This window comes from Megalops cyprinoides, chromosome 9, assembly GCF_013368585.1.
Source record: "Megalops cyprinoides isolate fMegCyp1 chromosome 9, fMegCyp1.pri, whole genome shotgun sequence".
NCBI lineage: Eukaryota > Metazoa > Chordata > Actinopteri > Elopiformes > Megalopidae > Megalops > Megalops cyprinoides.
The window spans coordinates 3024329-3043351 of record NC_050591.1 but is presented as its reverse complement, the minus strand read 5'-3'; the positions used below and the strand labels follow the sequence as shown (position 1 = coordinate 3043351).

The 19023-nt window shown below is 42.1% G+C and overlaps 1 protein-coding gene and 1 long non-coding RNA gene across 2 annotated transcripts in view; one reads left to right on the top strand and one right to left on the bottom strand.

Annotated features, from left to right (window-relative positions):
• kirrel3b (kirre like nephrin family adhesion molecule 3b) overlaps nucleotides 1-19023 on the bottom strand; it is a 225181-nt gene that overhangs the window by 8718 nt on the left and 197440 nt on the right. Inside the window, exons 7-9 of the mRNA XM_036537269.1 lie at nucleotides 4557-4705; nucleotides 3860-3987; nucleotides 2794-2920 (exon numbers count right to left, since the gene is read on the bottom strand). Coding sequence (XP_036393162.1) covers nucleotides 2794-2920; nucleotides 3860-3987; nucleotides 4557-4705 — 404 coding nt within the window. The remainder of the gene's footprint in view (nucleotides 1-2793; nucleotides 2921-3859; nucleotides 3988-4556; nucleotides 4706-19023) is intronic.
• On the top strand, nucleotides 11708-14679 carry LOC118783407. Its single transcript, XR_005005189.1, has 3 exons — nucleotides 11708-12353; nucleotides 12449-12516; nucleotides 12631-14679. It is a non-coding gene; the product is annotated as an uncharacterized LOC118783407 (long non-coding RNA).

Genomic DNA, 19023 nt, shown 5'->3' with positions numbered 1-19023 from the left:
ACTCCTGTACACACACACAGAGAAACACACACACACATATGCAAACACAGAGGCACACGCCCAATGTTCTCACACAAAAGAAAAGCACAACCACATGCTTAAGGAATCACTAAACAACAAGGAGCAATATGTACCCAGAAATAGGCTTCTAAATAAAATGTTTCCCTGCTAGCTATTTAATTTTAATTAATAACGCTGGTCTCCAGGGAAAGACAACAGTCTCCTTTCTCAGTCCGTACTATGTGGGAGTGCTGAGGACTGGCAACACTTAATGGGAAAAAACAAAGACATTAACAAATAAACACACACATACAAAAATGTACAAGGACCCATGCAGGCACACACCCACACATGCACGCACATACATAAGCGCATCCATGCACTATGAATATTCTTGCCAAGACAATACTCCCTGACACAAGCCAGCTCCCAAAAAGCATGGCTATTGGTCAGTGTTTGCCCATCACCAGAGTGAAACTGTACTCTGTTTGGTCTTTAAGAGAACAATCTTTCATTCCTACTCCTGAAATCTCTTGGTTGCTATGGTTGCTTGGTAACTTCACCTCTGACATGAGAAGAGTTGAAAGTCTTATATGCACCTTGAGTAATAATATTTATACTTGAGTTTCAAAGTCATTAATGTAGATGTTTTAAGCCAGCAGCATTCAAATCTTTTTTTTGGCTACAATGTAATAATTCATCTGTAAGAACCCGTGTATTGCTTCTAACTAAACCAGAGGCTCAACTTTAAGATAGCAGGCTGATTTGAGATGATGAGTACTGGTTTCATATCAGGGAAACAATGACTTTATAATCAAGACATTGGGAGACTCGGCTGCACATGCCAGCACATCAAACTCAAGATTCAACGTGGGGACTCGACAACCACCTTTGCCAAGTGGAATTAGTGCAAGCTAATGTTATTTTACAAGGTTCAGTGGCTTTGAGAAAGTAGCGAATTTCAATGATTGAAACAGTACAAAAGAATTCCATTTCCGAAGGCAGACAGATTGAGGCCAGAAGATGAGAACCAGAAAGGGATATGCACATAAATTAAAAAAAAGAAAAACAAAAAGAAAATACAGTCTCATGTGTGAGTCTGCTGAGAAAAAAAGTGACTACACTGCTTAAAAGGGTGGGCAAATTTTTCTGTTAACACTCTTAGTGACACACAGCAGCTAAATCACATTGTAACTTCTTGTGAGACCAAAAAATGCATCAATGACATGCCATGCAAAAAATTTGCTTCTTGATCACATAATTTTTTCATTTATTTAATTAGACACCTGTGTTTACACATACATTCTTGCTGAAGAATGCAGCACTTTTAAATTCCTCAGGCAATGGTGGGGCAGTATTCAAGCAATCGTAATGAAGTCATTTGTAAAGTTGGTGGGCCTCCCTCTATTCCTACTGATTCAGTAATCATTCACTACCCTTGCTCCCAGCTTCCTGCTATTCCTCTGTAATTTAATCAACATGAAAACATGCTTCCACAATTTAAAATGGAAGCAGGTTTCAAGTTAAATAAACAGACATGGACACCATTCTGCTCTTCTGTTTCTGAAGGCATAGCTACCATTACATATGGGCCTCATACAAAAACCAGACAGTTACTGTGCACATGAGGGTTATGTGTGAACATGTAATTGTAATGTTATCATATAACATCTTTTCAAATTTTCAGTAATACGGCATTGATTCTTGGAGCCAAAAGAAATACAACTGCTGAATATAGACTTTCATCAAAGGAGATTCCTAGTACAGTCCTAATATTACAGATAACACAGATAAGCCTCAGTGCTTGCAGTAAATTCAAAGCCATTCTCTAGTTGAGATCACAAACTAGTTCAGGCTAAAATCATACGTAAGAAATAATACAATAGCAGTGATTTTGTGGGTCTGATTTTAAACGTTACACTCTGTCGCTGCATTGTCCAATAATAGCAGGTGCTCATGAATATTCATTAGCTGTAAGACTATTCCTTGCCTGGTTCTGATTCTAATAACTATGGATTAGCATAGAATTTTTGAACACCCAATTATTTGGAACTAATGCTCCAAGCCTGCCTGTATATGAATACCATTAGATAGAAGCTATCACTGGAATTCTGCTTCTGTGATGATCATTCAACAACATATCATATCAGTTATAGCTTTTAAATAAGCTAAGCCATGTATTTAGATAGCACTAAGATATAAAAAGAAAAATGTGTCGGTGTGCTGGAAGGCACTCTGAATAAGAGGTATAATAAGAAAGAGAATAAGAAGAGAATAAATTTGACTTCAGTCCAATGGTTATATTTTATGTGCACTGAAATTATTTTGGCTGATGCGATTCCTGGTTTCTTTCATTGTGAGTCATCCCTTTCACTTTGTTCAGAGGGAGTAGGGTGCATTGATTTCGATGCAAGCTTGTAATGTATCATTTGTTACACTGGTATGTTCTTTTGGTTCTGAAATATCACATACAATAGCATCTGAGGTGCCACATACAGTATATGTCCAAATTCCAGTTCCCAAAAAAAAAAAAAAGTTGATGGCAGGGTTCATCTAACACGTTTAAATAAATGATCATATATGGCTGAGACAGACCTTCCCTTCAGCTGTCTTGTCAGTATATAAGAATGTGGGCAGATATTGGAAACCTGTGGGGATCAGAGTTATTTACATGGTACCCAAAAGTCATCTGGCAGGAGTTTTCAGCAGCTAAAATGGCTGTGGCCCTTTTGCTACTTACTACTGTGGGTGAACCTTGTTTTGGCATTTGTGTGCTTGAACCAGTGAGCTCACCATTCACTGTCAAGGAGACCTCCTTCTCACCAGCGCCAACCCGAGGGACCACGGCACGACAGACGTACTTGCCAGCATCCTCCTGCCTCACCGCCTTCAGCGTCAGGATGTTCTCGTTACTTAGAACCTGTGGGGCACACAACAGGAAATTTTTGGGGTAGCACGGGGGTGGGGGAGGGGGGGTGGATAAAGGTCACATAGAGAATGAGCTGGAAAACACTGCTTCTTGACTCAAGACAGCGTGGACCCCATCCTGCTATGCTTATTGCATTATAGACCCCTCATCCATTAATAAAATCCAATTTGAGCAATTGGAGGGGATTCTGACATCTTATATTCCAGTAGGCCTGTTTCAGAGCACCAGAACCAGTGGGCAGAAATAAGATACAAATTTCTTGGTTTGCTCGACCGAGAAAAAAAAAAACTCCCCTCACTTTTGGAAGGACCAACCTTTCTGTGTGTCCCATTGAATGCCTTGGTGCTCATGGTGAAACAACTAACTGCACTCGGATTAGTGGAATTGAAAGAGGATTGGGGCGGGGAGGGGGTTCACAACTCCAGTTTTACCCTCTTTCATTGCATTGATGAATGCAATTTTGCCATGTCATTTAGAATACAGATGCACACTGTTCAATTTACTTTAACAAAGAGAAAAGAGCAAAATACAAAAACTAATTTCTTTTTTATCCACCACAGTAGGCATCCTCCTTCACTGCTGCAGAAATACACATTAAATACCATAAAATAGTTTGCTGCAAGAAAGATCACACGCTAATGCTTGCAGCAAACTATATTATTTAATGTGTATTTCTGTTTAGAACACCTTGGAACTGTGAAATGATGTTCCATGTCCCAAACACAAGGATACACAAAGCAACTAATGAAATCTTGATTTCATGTTAGATTGATGTTGATTTGACTGGAATGCCATGACAGCATGACAATACAATATATTATTTTATAGTGCTCTTCACTCATTCTAGCCTATAAACATGGTGAGCATATTTAAGGCAAAGGGGATGGGGTTGCTGCCACGGTCTGTTCATGGCACGGCTGGGATACGCACCACTCCCGAGCCGCGCTTCATCCAGACGATGGTGAGAGAGGGGTTGCCTGTCCAAGCACAGCTGAACACAGCATCAGAGCCCAGGTCCACCTGCAGGGACTGTGGCTCAGCTGCCATCCGGGGCCCAACTGCAAAGACAGGGATGCCACACCATTTGATCCACGCAACAAAGCAATGCAAGGGCTGGTCAGCCTCCAGACCATGAGCATATCAGATATTGGTTTGAGGAAATACACGTCTAGCTGTCAACATTTGCTTAAGGTCTGGATTTAATATATCCATGCTGAGGTTGATCCTTAGTTTTGAAAAACAAGTTCAAGCAGGTGTCAGAAAATTATGAAGATCTTGAAAAATCACAGGGCTGAATGCAGATCTACATGTTAGATCAAATGACAAAAAAACCTTATACTACATGGAGAGTTATCAAAATTGTCACACTAGCCTAATCCTCATGAAATTCTGGATTTTTTCCTTGTGATCAATATTTTATTGTTGATAATATGTATGAATACTCAGTAAATGATCAATTAGCATGGATCAAACAATAACACAAACAAAAGCAACACGGGAAAACAAAACACAACTAAGGTCCAAGCCGCTACAAATTCTAGGTCTTAAAATCTTCAATTGGTAGGTCAACACTAAGCTGATTCTATTTATGCCCACTCCCTGCCACCTTAGAGGAGGAGAAACTCACAGTAGACGTCCACGTTTCGGCTAACGTTGGTGCTGCCCAGGGGATTTGTGACCTCACAGGACACAGGCTCGGTGAAGAAAGAGTGGTCAACAATCACCTCATAGGTGTCACCTGACACCTCCCTGATCACATTGCCGCCTTTGGTCCATCTGCATAAGGAAGGGAAGAATGCACTGCAGCTGAAACTGGGAAGCACTGGAAATAATTCCAAGCGGACTCCAGGAAAGACAGGACATAAATCCTGAGGGCCATCACATTAAAGTTCTTTCTTTCTGTCTTGAAGCTAAGTAAATATGATGCATAGCATGACATGATGAAGGTTCTCATTGTATGCCTTCCCCAAGATATGAATGAGTACATAAATTAACACACCCACCAAAAAGACAAATAAAAAACCCCTTACCCATTTTGCCTTGGGTTATGAAAATAAGCTTACAGGAAGCAGGGTGTTCCAGGGATTGCTGTTGAATGTGAATGCACAGTGCAATTACTGTCATCAACAATAGCTCCGGGAAAGTGAAGAGGGGGGGAAGGGGGAGGCTGGCTACAAAACATTAAGACAGGTGCTTCTCTCTTTTGTCAGTAGTTTCCTTGTTTTGAATCGGGAGTTGTTACATTGTAATATAAATAAATCATGTGAGCAAAGGTTCTCTGCTTGCTTCAGCATGTTCCACGGTAGCATTTCCAGCGGTGACGAGCAGACTCGGCTCTCTGAGCAGATTCCCCCTATTCTGCCAGGAATGGCAGTAACAAAAACGAATCACAAAATGACAAATAGGGAGGACCCCAAAGATGGCAAACAACACACCCGTGCGTAAATAGGCTCGACGTTAATAAATTGACGTGAAGTTCCATAAAGAATATTTGTTTATTCTTGAGCCTCGCATTCTGCGGTGTGGAGTTTTTTTTTTTTTTACAAACAGGGTTAATGCCTCTCAGTGTCACAGTCTTTATCCTGTACAAGGCACCCTACTGACATGGAGAATGAGGGACATATGTAACATATGCATGGCTGATGGGCCTCCAGCCGAGAAATGTCTGACAGAGCCTCTGTGTTCTCCGCAAGTGCCCTGTTATTCAAGATGTTACATATAAGGGAGACAAAGCAAAATTCTTGCCCACACTCCTAGACTCCCATAATGCCTCTGACCCAAAACACTTGACTGTGTCTGCCATTCTGATGTAATGGGCTGCACCGCTTCATGAGCATTGAATCGTTCCCCACAAACTGATGTGATAAAAAAGCACCTGCACCTATATCTAGCCCATTTGAGGCTGTAGCGTGGGATCCCGGACTGCGGGCTGCAGCTGTCGGGCATTACAGGCACGGCACACTGTGACAGAACAGCACTGCCTGCGGTGACATGGAAAATACTCTGTAGAGGGATGACAGATCCTGGACTGAGAGCCAGGGGACATCCCAACACCTGTGTATTTTGCAGGATATTCCGAGAATCTGCAGCAAATGTTCTAGGGACTACACTGTCTGTTTTGGTCCTGCTGTGGTCGTTCATGTTAGATTGGTAGAACAGCCCATCAGTGTATGTATTTTTATCGCAAGCTTTGATGCTTTAATGTTGACAATACTTTTATGAAAATGTTTTATTCTTGTTTTATTGAATCTGTCTTCACATTCTCCTTTGTCAGCTGGTACGGGTCACTTAATCTCAAAAATAGAAACAGATTGCAGGGTATCGTCAAAGTGTGCAGCAAAATTGCAGGTATGACCCTGAATGAGTTAACTAATCTGTACAAGGTCAGGACTTTGAAGGCGGCCCAGCTAATCCTGGCTGACCCTAGCCACCCCTTGTTCAAGGAGTTCAAGTTGCTTCCTTTTGGCCACAGATACAAATTGCCAACATGCAGGAAAACCAGATTTAAGAACTCATTTGTCCCAGCTGCCATTGGCCTTCTAAATAACTCAATGTGATTTTTATGTTAAGTCATTGTCCTTTACCCAGTGGAATTTTATTTTGTTTTTTTATTTGTGTTTATTGTTTATTTATTATTGTTCGTCTGATGCTGTGTGGATACTACTGGGTGTACAACAAATTGCCCCTCGGGGATAATAAAGATATCCTTGATCCTTGGTGCATGTTTTGCTCTTTATCCATCATCCTTAAATCATGGGCCTATTTAATGTGAACAGATTTGACAGCCTTCCAAGACATGTAGTAATGAGCTCTGTGCTATGTGGTGACTTGCAGTTTCACCCATGTACAGTATTTCGGGACGCAATGTTCCTTGATGGCTATAAACACTATTGGAGACAAAGGGGAAAAAAAGTATTTGTTTCTATTGAATATGTGTAAATGGAAATGACAATTTAGGATACTTTTCACAAATCAGTAAGACAAAATTATATAACCTGTCTCCCACAGTATTTTGAACCTTGGAAGCACAGTCTGTATGATTTAAGTACACTGAAATACATTTTTCCATGCATAACCAATTCATTACGCTGTCGTGATTCACCTGTGCAATAGTCTTAATATGAGGCATGGCAGGCCCATTTTTCAAGATCCCTGGATTGATGCTGTACTGAAATTCAAACATTCACCAAGAATTTAAAGAGATACCACTGTACAAGTCCTAAGGCAACAGAACAGGACATGGGGACCTGGACCGTATTTGAATGATGAATCCAATAAAAATTAGAATGAATGAAGACTATAGGTCTTCCTCCCAAGTGACATTCTGACTTATATCCGTTTTAACTGAAATAGTTAGTGTAACAAGGGCTATGGAGGGACACAAGTACAAGGAAAAAGTGTCAGAGACAGGCGTTTGGAGAACCAACAGGGCTTTACCAGGGCAATGTTCAGTCTTGTGGCCTTGTGGCAGGCAGGAGATCTAACACAAGATAACAGTTCAATCCAGCAAAGACTCAAATGCAAGGCAAGAGCAAAGTCCAAAAACAGGCAAGGTCAAACCGTATCCAGAGTAAATCCAACAAAAACAAGGCAAGGAAGTTTCAAGACTCAGTAACAAGGGAGTGCACACACAGGGTATATACAGACAGGACAACAGGTAATCAACCGATGGGATTCAGGTGTGCACAGTTAACTTGGTATGCAACAGATTGGATACAGGTGTGCACAGTTAATATGGGAAGCGTCTATGTTGCCCTCTGGTGGCTGGCAGGGGGGCTGAGACAGCAGTCCTTACAAATTAGCCCTCAAAGTGAGAGCACAGGTGTGAGGGCGAAGACAAGAAAAGGGTGAGTTTTCGATTAGAAAAGAATGTGGTCATGGAAGTGAGACACATCAGGAAACAGATGAAGCTGCTGACTCGGCTGCTAAGGCTAGCACTAGTGCTAATGCAAACATGGAAGAAGATGTGCATGGGAGCCTAACTTTCTGCTTACTTTGTGGTGAGTCAGTCGGAATGGTACGTATGGCCGAATCTTCTGAGGTGGGTAAACGGTGGTGTGGAGTGCTTGATATGCTGTTGGAGTTACTGATTCCACCCTGCTTTGTTTTTTTTTCCCACCTGTGGTCCTGCGCAGATGATCACTGCGATATTGATGGGAGACCCAGCTGAGAAAACAAACAATCAAACAAAAGCGCGGTGGCAACACCCCACAGGTATTGCAGTTTATACTCACATGCAGAGGTGGACACCCCGGCTTCAGAAAGTAAAAGTCCTGCCGCATATTTGTTCCACCCATGCACTACACCAGCTGAATTTAATTAGCACAACTCTTCAGCCAGATAGAGGAGCTAATTAGTGAAATCACCTTGTTTAGTGAATGGCTAGAACAAATACGTGGCAGGACTTTTACTTTCTGAAGTTGGGGTGTCCACCTCTGCCCACATGTACAGATAAAATGGGCCCACCAGCAGTGCTACAGCACCTACAATCCCATCTCTTCATTAGCAACTTCTGAGGCATGAAGGAGGCAGGCGTGAGGTGGCAAAGAAAAAAGCAACAAAAAAAAAATGCAGCAACGGCATAATCCGTCAGGCTCGTTTGACGACTTGGGAGACATTGCAGTTGCTCTGGTCATTCTCACGCTCCATCTCATGCTCAATGTCACGCTTGATCTTGCAAGACTCTTCCCTTTCCCCCTAGCCAACCCCAACCCCTGCTGCTTCACTTGGAGGTTGATGGGTGAAGGAGCCAACAGTGTGAAGGACACTGTCGGCGACTTGGGATGGACGGGCACACCAGCCTGAGCCATGAGGCCATTCCTCTATGAGAGCGGCTGTCACTGTGTTTTATCCGATTCACATTTTCCTGCAGCGACCAGCAGTGAGGTGGACTGGTTTATGTCCACAGTAATGGCTGTATTTCTGTAGTGTTGAGGAATGGCCACGGCTGCACATGGGGAAAATCCCACACACGCCTGAGCTTGCTTAAACAGTGAGATGTGTTCCTCAAAGGAGAATTGTGGCCACTGGAGGTGGAGCTGTGGGTGGGATGAGACTGCTAGAGACCCTCAGCAGAAGCCTTATGTCTAAGTACAGAAAAGCTACTTTGTCTGAGTGCCTGCCCCACTAACCTCCATTTCCCATGCTCCCAAACACATGCACACATGCACAAGTCAACACAGTATGCTTTTGTGTGTGAGTGTGTCCTGTGACATGAGATTGATTTGTTAGATACTCTTTTCTATGGAGTTTTAAAGCAAAAACCAAGAATAAGTGTGCTACAATCAATATAAAAGGGCACACACATTTACACTGAGCCACAAACAGCCTGTCTCTGAGCCGATATAGCTCAGCGTAACAACTTAACTCAAAGCATCTGCACTCTTCTCCTTAGCAGCTGAGCAGCTCTTCCTCTCAACTGAGAATGCAGGCTGAGGTGCTACAATCAGGGCAATGATTAGTTAAATCAGATGCAAAACTGTCTGGCTGAAAACTTCAACCCTCCAAATCCAGGGTAGAGTGGGCCTGCAGGCACTGCAGTCCTCCAGGACCAGGTTAGAGTAGCCCTGCAAATATGGTGGCCCTCCAAGACCAGGGTTGAGTATTCCTGCCATAATTATAGATAGTTATTTTACTGATTCTTCCTTTAATATATAATAATAATGTAACTTCTCCTACGTTTCAACTCATTGTGGGCAGTTATTTAAATATTTAAATACAAAGACAATGCATTTCTTTAGCACTTCTGACTGATAATTAAAACCCTAATGTTTTCCTTCAGGATTGTCTCTTGCACACACCACAGTACGAAACTGGAAAAGCAGATGGTTTGAAATTTGAGTCAGAGTTTTGCAGTCTCTGACAGATCTATAATTTATGCAAAGGCAGCTGTTAAGCCAAAACAGAGCTCCCTGACAGGTGATAGGTAGGGCTAGAAAAGGGGCAAAGCACTCTTGACTTTTGGAAGGTGTCACCAATGCCACAACTCAGAAGAGGCAAGATGGGGGTCCTGGATTCTTCACAGGACATTACTAAATCATGCTCTGTGGTGGGCGGCAAGTGCTCACCCAAACGCCCCATGACACTGCACAACCTCAGGCCCTCCAGTGGCAAGAGCTCAGCTTTTCAGCATGCCCGGCAGCAAAAGTGAATAGAAGGTGGGAGGTGGCGAGCTTTGTGCCTCTTTTCCAGTTTCACTGCATGATAGAAATATAATACACAGAGGGCTGACACATGCTGACAAGCAATTTTGAGAAACAAAGGATTCAATTCAGGCTATGTTGGCCTGTTTGAGCAATAAGGTGCGCTGTCTCCATGCAGCGACTGGGAAAGGAACTTAGCAATGTCGGGGCATCAGAGGAATGCAAAGACATTGATTTATGCTCCCAATAATGACTTAATGTAGGAATTTATTATCTGTAGGGAGAATCAGTTACAGAGGAGTTTTTCTACTTTATATAATTTGAAGTCTGACTCCATTTTTTTCCTCTGTGTAAGCTGGTTCATTAATATGTGCAAGTTGCATGTATTTACCATATGATAATATTTTTGATGGTTTGGACACATTCATTCAAAATTCTGTAATTGGAGGTTTGTACAATTAATCATGGCCAAGCATGCAGGTAACAGCTGCTGACTTGCTTTGACCATTCCTGTGTATATGAGTTAATATAAAACTTGGTGTTAATATTGTTAATTCTGGAGGCTGCTACATTGTGTGTGTGTGTGTGTGTGTGTGTCTATGCATGTGTTTGTGTGTGGTGTGTGAATGTATGTGTGTGCTTGTGTTTGTGTGAGCACATGTGTAAGAGTACTTATGTCTGTGAGTGTGTATGTCATAATCACATATGTTTGTGTGTTTGTGTGTGTGTGTGTGTGTGTGTGTATGTGCAGAGGTGGGCAGTATTTCTGTTACTTGTATTTGAAATAAGTATTTAATTTACTTTTGAGTATTTTGTAATTTGTATTTGACAGGGCTAAAAAACAAACAAACAAGATACTAACGTGTAATAATTTTGTATTTTCAAAATACTTTCTCCATGATTCATAAAACATAAAAAAATCATGTACATACATCTTAAAATGAAGAACAATACATTTAGACACACTCACACACAGTGATTTTGTAAGCCCACACTACTCACAGTATTTCCATAATCAAGTTCATCTTCTGTGAAGAGCTGTACGCACTGATCAAGCTCCTTTTTGCTTGATTTAACGCAACCCTCCCCTCTTCAGCTCCGGTTGAGAGACTGTTCTCATTTGTAGGAATAATACATCCGCACAGGAGGCGGTTAACACCAGAAATATTTGAAATATTTGAAAAGTTAGTTGTTATTAAAGGCAGCTAAATAGGCTACTAATTGAAGTGGTTGGATCACAACTACCATGTCTTTGAATTGGACAGAGAGCAAGTTTCTACATACTGTACAAGACATACTATTTATATACAGTATTTATTTATTTATTTTTTTACAGTTTTGCTTAGATATAGTAGCATTCTACTTCCTGTTCCTTCCTGTAGGGTTCACACTCTCAACAGAGCCTTGGGTACACTATAAAAATCTGAATGTTCTACCATTTTGTACAAATTCAGAATGCCCAATGTTACAAATTTATTTTAATATCATAATAATACATGTATTTTATCTTGAAACATTTTCTGGCACCAGTATTTAGTATTTTATTTTGATACATTTATCTGAGGGGTATTTTGTATTTTGTAACAAGATACATTTTGATGTATCTTTGCCCATCTGTGTGAGTGTGTGTGTGTGTGTGTGTGTGCTTGCATGCACACATGTGTGTGAGGTATCTTGTGTCAGCACATTTGATGCAGAAGCCTACAGGAACCATACTAATTAAAATGAACTAAGTGTGACAGTGCCTGTATAATTGTCTAATACAGTATGTATATGTATGCCTCAGTGAGTGAGTACTTGAGAATGTGTGCATATGTGTGTTTTGTGTATAAGCATATTAGTGCATACCTGGATGACGGGGGGGGGAAGGAGGATGACGGTGTGAGTATCGCGAGAATCGAGCAGAGATGAGATCCAACATGGTGGCGCCCAGCTGTTGACAAGCGCAGCAAGACAAGACTACTCTGTGATTTAAACTTTTTTTTTCGGACTAGTGTAGCCGGTTGAACCCCGGTAGTGATTAAAGTGATTAGGTTCACCTGGTGCGACGGCACGTAATGTGCACGTAACCTCCTCCGGTATTTAGAGAACCCCGGTAGTGATTAAATTGATTAGGTTCACCTGGTGCGACGGCACGTAATGTGCACGTAACCTCCTCCGGTATTTAGAAGTGTCTCGGGATTGTGTGAAACTCTTGCGGGCGTCCCTGAAAAGCTGTTTGTTGTGGGTAGCTGTGCCGTTGTCCATGGAAGCTTGTGGGGTTTATTCCAGCCGAGTTTGAGGTAACTGCTTTCATCTTGTTCCCAATTCACTACGCTTGTGAGTTTTAATGTTATCACTCGCCACTTGGTAGTAACATTCACCTGTTGTACCGTAGTGCACCGAGAGCTCCGGGCTTCTTTTTCTTCCCTGGGTCATCAGTAGCATTTACCCCTGAGAGTAAAGGTAGGCATGGAAGTCTCATATATACGTACATCTTCTGTAGTCTATCATTTAGATCTATACGGGTATAGGCATCCAGGCTGTTGGGATATTAAGATCTGCTCTTTCCTGCGACAGATTTTGTTGTGGCTGTGGACCTGGAGTTGATCACTGTTTTCCCCGTTTTTCTTTTATTGTTGATTTGGCTTAGCGTCACCGCCAGCTTTGTTCTACAGTCTTGTGTTTTTTTCTTTTGTATTGTGTGCGTGAGTGTGTTTGGTGCGTGTACGTGTTGTACTGACTGAGGTTGTGTACGCAGTGGTTAGCGTAGTCCAATCAATGCCGGTCGAGTAGCGTCAGTGTTTGGTTGACCGGTTCTACCGGCTGCAGAGTATAGCCCCTGATTAGTTTGCCCCCCTCCCCTCCCCTTCTTAGCTTTCCCTGCCGCCACGGGTTCGCCCGTGTCGATTCAGCGGCTCGCCTGTGTGCGGCTGCTGCGTATCTGATTCTCTGTTCTGTTTTTTTGTTTTTTTTTGAACGATTTCTTTGATTTATTTTGTTTTCTTGCCCCTTTACTGCCCTCTTCTCTATGATCTGTGGCCTGACTGTAACTGATCCTGTTGGCCGAAGGTTACATAGCAGTATTGTGTGGACACGCCCTAGTGGCAAGAGTGTGGGTTGCACCTTTTGTGTGCTTGCTGTGCAGTGTAGTGTGATGCTTGATAGCTCTTAACTATTGTGTGTACACATAATATAATCTGTCACAGTTTTTTTTAATACTGCTTAGCTCAGGGCCCAACTGTGCTTCAGTTAAGTGGGCACAGGTTCTCAGTGAGGGGATTCTTGGTGTCGGCATCTTTGTCCGTGTGCCACTTGTTGGTTTAACGTGTTCCCTTTGTCATTTCTGAATGTATACTGCTGCGCTTGTTTTTTAACTGAAGACTGAGAGAACACAAATATACATGAAATGGAACAATAATAAATTATTGATTATTTATTGACTGTAACAGCCTCCCTTCTCCATTTATTTGGACAGCCTGGGTTTAGGTCATTATCCATCCAATAGCCTAACAAAAAAAAACTACCTAGGGCATTCTTGTAATTTGGGGTGCATATTCCTGTTACACTAAGACAAATCAACATTTCATCGACTACCAAACACACAAAACAAGCTACACACTGATTATATTCTGGAGGATTTAACGGACTTGGAGGCTTTCATCGACGATCACTACTTCCACCTGCAGTCAAGCATGGACTCTAACCAGGACTTAAACACACCCAACTCCAAGAGGAGAAAAAGAGACTCCGCAACGGACACAGCTGATCTACAAACCACCGAAGTTGAGGTTAGTGTGCTGTCGAGCATTAACAAAAAACTGGATATGTTGGTGTCAATACTTGAGGAGCTAAAAGACATGCATAACAGTCTTGAATTTGCCCACAACCAAATCAAAACACTACAAAAATTCAATCAGGAACTGCAAACTAATGTTACAACACTCACCCAACAAATGCAAAACATCACTGCCGAAAACAAACAGATGAAAGAAACAATTCTAGACATCCAAACACGCTCGATGCGCAATAACCTCATCTTCTCAGGCATTCCAGAAACCTCACCCGACAATCCAGAACTGCAAATCAAAAACTTCATGCTAACTCAACTCAAACTGCCCGGCGACGTTGTCCAAAACATCACCTTCCACCGAGTTCACCGTCTCGGCAAACAGCAAGAGCACAATAAAGCTAGGCCCATCATCGCAAAATTCGAACACTATCAACAAAAAGAACTGGTCAAAAGCAAAGGAAAACAACTCAAGAACACCACTTATGGAATGAACGATCAGTTCCCACGGGAGATAAACGAACGACGGAAAGTTCTCTACCCCATATTAAAGGAAAACCGAGGAAACAACATACGTGCAGTGTTGGTAGTCGATAAACTCTATATAAATGGACAATTATTCCGAAGCCCTGAAATAACACCATGGCTCTTTTGAATAAATAAATAATAAATAAATAAATCTTCTCTGACACCTCTGTAGGCTTACAGCATTATTAGCTAGCCCATCACCTACACTTCTCCTGAGTTAACCATTTTTTAAAAATTTTATTTATTTATTTAGTTTTTGCTCTCTATCTTTTTTGTTTTGTTTGTTTACTGCCCCTTAGCACCTTTCTCAATCCCCCCCTTCTCTCTCTCTCTCTCTCTCTCTCGCACACACACACACGCACGCACGCACACACACTCTCTCTCTCTCTCTCCCTCCCCCTCTCTCTCTTTCTCCCTCTCCCTCATCAACTCTAATCTCTGATAAGGCATGTACTTCTTTCTTTGTATTGCTTGTTTATGTCTTGTTCTCTCGTCAGTCCTTGTCTCTATGTAGGATCCCCTTGTCTAGCGTCTATCAGTTTTGTGTTCATGGTTGACATCACAATTACCTCTCAGCTTAACTTCATGCACAAATGCTGGAAAACATGTTATGCGAGACATAAGACACATCCACCAAACACTAACAACCAAAAACACGCACATTATATTCCTTCAATCCAACCCCTTTCAACACTTTCCCTACCTCTTCATTGCTTCACTTCTTCCTTAACCCATACATGCATACAGCTAGCCCACAACTTGGATATACCTGACATGTATACATGCAACCACTTAACTTGATAAGATGGAATATACACGGCTTCCGTACTCAATCCAAAAGACTTAAAGTAATTAACCATCTCATAAAATTAAAGGCTGATATTTGTCTTTTACAGGAAACACACTTAACAGACACAGAAGTACAGTACCTTAAATTCAAACAATTTGACAAATTATTTTCTTCAACATATAACAGTAAACAATGAGGTGTTTCAATTTTAATAAATAAAAATATTCAGTCTACGCTTAACCAATTAATCACTGATCCAGATGGAAGATTCATCATCATTAACATATCCATCAACCATACAACATTCACACTGGCAAACATTTATGGCCCTAACAATGATGATCCATCTTTCTTCCATAACCTTTTTTCCATACTGTCCAGTTCAAACAACCTCATTATAGCTGGAGACTTCAATACCATCATTAACCCCACAATCGACCGCTCCAGCACCTCTGGCAACTCAAGGAACTGGCACTCTACTGACATAATAAAGCAATATATGGAGGACTATGACCTTAGCGATAGTTGGGGAATGAGAAACCCATCTTTAAGGGAATATTCATACTTCTCATCAGTTCACCAATGTTCATCTAGAATCGACCTATTGTCAGTAACTCGCTTATACCCAAGATTTCAAATAACACAATTCACCCAATTGTGATCAGTGATCATGCTCCTGTCTCTGTCTATAAATACACAAACATATGTTAAGACTCCAACAAGTTGGCGCTTCAATAGCTCACTGCTAGAAGACCCCAGTTTTATAACATTCATAAGGCGAGAGTGGGCATTCTTTCTGGAGATGAACGACTCTCCAGACACCTCACCCTCACTGCTATGGGAAACTGGGAAAGCCGTAATCAGAGGAAAAATCATATCATACTCTTCACATAGGAAAAAACAGCAACAACAATTGGAAAATACAATAGAACAATGAATCAAACACTTAACAAACGAAATATCCTGCAATCCCAGTGAACCAAAACAAAATTAATTAAAAGAACTCCAAACACAAATTGAAGATATCATACAGAAAAAAACACAATTTCTAATTAATCAACTGAAATATAATGGTTTTCAATACAGTAATAAAGCAAACAGTAAATATTTGGCAAATCTACTCCAACACAAAAAAGAGAAATCAATCATCCCATCCATCTTGGACTCTACAGGAACCATCACTCAGAACCCGCAAGATACAAACAACGTATTTTGAAACTTTACAGCAATCTTTACTCCTCTGTTCACCAACCCACACAATCTGAAATTGATGCTTTCTTTAACAATCTGACCTTAGCGAAACTGCTGAACAAATTAATTAACAAATTAACTGCTGAACAAATTAATTTTCTAGATGCACCCCTTAACCTCAGTGAACTCACCACAGCTCTCAACAACATGCCAAGTAACAAATCTCCCGGACCAGATGGATTACCAGCTGAATTCTATAGACATTTTTGGGACATATTATCACCACTATTCAACAGAGTAATTACATAAATAAAAACTTCCTCCACCATACCCACACACATGAATACTGCTGCTATGACATTACTATTAAAACCCAACAAAGATCCAACTCACCCCTCTAACTACCGACCTCTTTCACTAATGAATACTGACTTGAAAGTTATCACCAAAGCACTAGCAACCATCCCCACGCTCATTCACCCAGATCAGACAGGCTTCATAAAAAATAGACACGACAGATAATATACGCACTTTTCAACCTAATCAATATATCACAACAAACCCAACAGAAAACCATTATCATTTCACTTGATGCAGAAAAAGCTTTTGACAAGGTAAATTGGTCCTTTTTATTCAACACATTACACAAGTTTGGTTTTGGAGAGTCGTTCATCCACAGGATTACAACACTGTACACATCACCCAGAGTCACCATATGGAACACTAACGGAATCACTTCACCAAGTTTCACACTGCACCAGGGCACCAGACAGGGATGCCCACTCTCGCCTTCTCTCTTTGCTATTTTCATTTAACCTCTCGCTGTCAAGGCTCAGGCAGGGACTCAGGTGCGGACCACGGGAGCTTCGGGTTCCAAGCGTCTTTAATGGAATCGTCAGGCAGAATCGCTAATCGGAAAACGGGCAGGGTCGAAAACCGGAAGGCAGTCCGTGGGCAGAGCGAGGATTGGGAAACTGGAGCAGGCAAGGTTGGGAACCGGACAGGCAGGCAATCAGGCGAACGAGACAAGGAGGCAGGCAAAAACGAGGTCTGGGAAAGAGCAGGGTCAAAAAACGAGAAACAGGCAGACAGAAGCAAAACGCAAGCGGCGGGGACGAAACAGGCGAAAAACACTGTGACGAACTAGCAACAGGACAGGGAAAAGCAGGGAAGATATAGGGCAGGGCAGACGAGGGAATGGGAAGCAGGTGTGCAGGCAATCAGGCAGGCGGAGACCGGGCGGGGAGCGGGGCAGGACTAAAACACAAGGAAAACAAAAGCACATGGGCAAGGAAAAACAAAAACACAACAGCTAAGGAGGCGGAGCACTGACACTCGCAGCAGCAATATGACAGAACAGAAAAATCCAAGGAATCCAGGTAGCTAACACAAAATCAGTCTATATGCAGATGATCTACTACTCTACTTACAGAACCCATACGTATCACTTGAAGAAACTTTCAATATCATCAATAAATTCTCCAAAATTTCACATTACACTATAAACTGGAATAAATCAGTCGTATTACCCCTCTCAGAGAATGCCTGGGATTCTGGAGCTCAGGACTCTCCAGTAGAAAAGGGCCACATGTTTCTGTTTCTGTCTTTGTCTTTGTTTGTGCACCACCCCCATCTCTCGCAGGCACTTGGTTACAACTCAGTTGAAACCTGCCCAAACTGGTCCTGCTGCTCCCCTTATCAGCAGGACCCCCACAGGTAACTCGAGGCACAGGCGCACCCCCAAGGAGGGCCCCCAGGTCATCATTTGCCCTTGGACCTGCCCGTATCCTTCGGCCACCAATCAGGGCCTCAATAGGGCCAAGGATACGGCACAATATAAAGGTGGTGGTGACCCCCACCTCAGTACCGCAACAATACCTGGGAGGTGAAGAACTGGGGAGACCAAGCCCTTGGGGACCAAGCATTGTGCTGTTGTTGTGTGCGTCTGTGCCAAAGTAAGTAGTATGCCTAAGTTCAACTGGTTGTAATACAATTGCCTGTAGAGAGAGAAGGGTGTGTGTGTGTGTTAATTAAGGTAGTGTGTCCTTGATGTATAAATGTTTCCATAGCCATTAATGCAGTCAAAGCCTGTGTGTCCCATACAATGTTATCCTGGTGCAATGTACTTCTGCAACACTGCTTGAATGCCTGTTTGTATATTGCACATTCACCATGTAACCATCAGTCCTGATTTATTCTCCCTGCTTACTTACAGGAAACCACACACATACAACACACACGCCCAGATCCACCCATTTCCAAATATCCAATAAACAACTGAACCCGGAACCTGACTCCTGTGTCTTGACCGACACCCCACTGTGACAGCAATTTAGCCTGAACCTAGTCACGGGTGAAACTGCCCCCTCAGTTTCATCTCCCCTCTCTCTTCACACTGGCAACATCAAGTACCTAGGGGTTAATATCTCCCCCAGGCTGTCAGAGCTCTTTAACCTCAATTATACTCCCCTCCTCAGAAAAATTGAAGACAACTACAAATGCTGGACCAAACTCCCTCTCACACTCATCGGAAGAATTGCCGCAGTCAAAATGAAAACCCTACCCCAGATTAACTACCTGTTTTCTATGATCCCCACTACCCCTACAGATGGTTTAAAACACTCAATTCATTAACAGCACAATTTTACTGGAAAAACCAAAAACCCAGTATTTC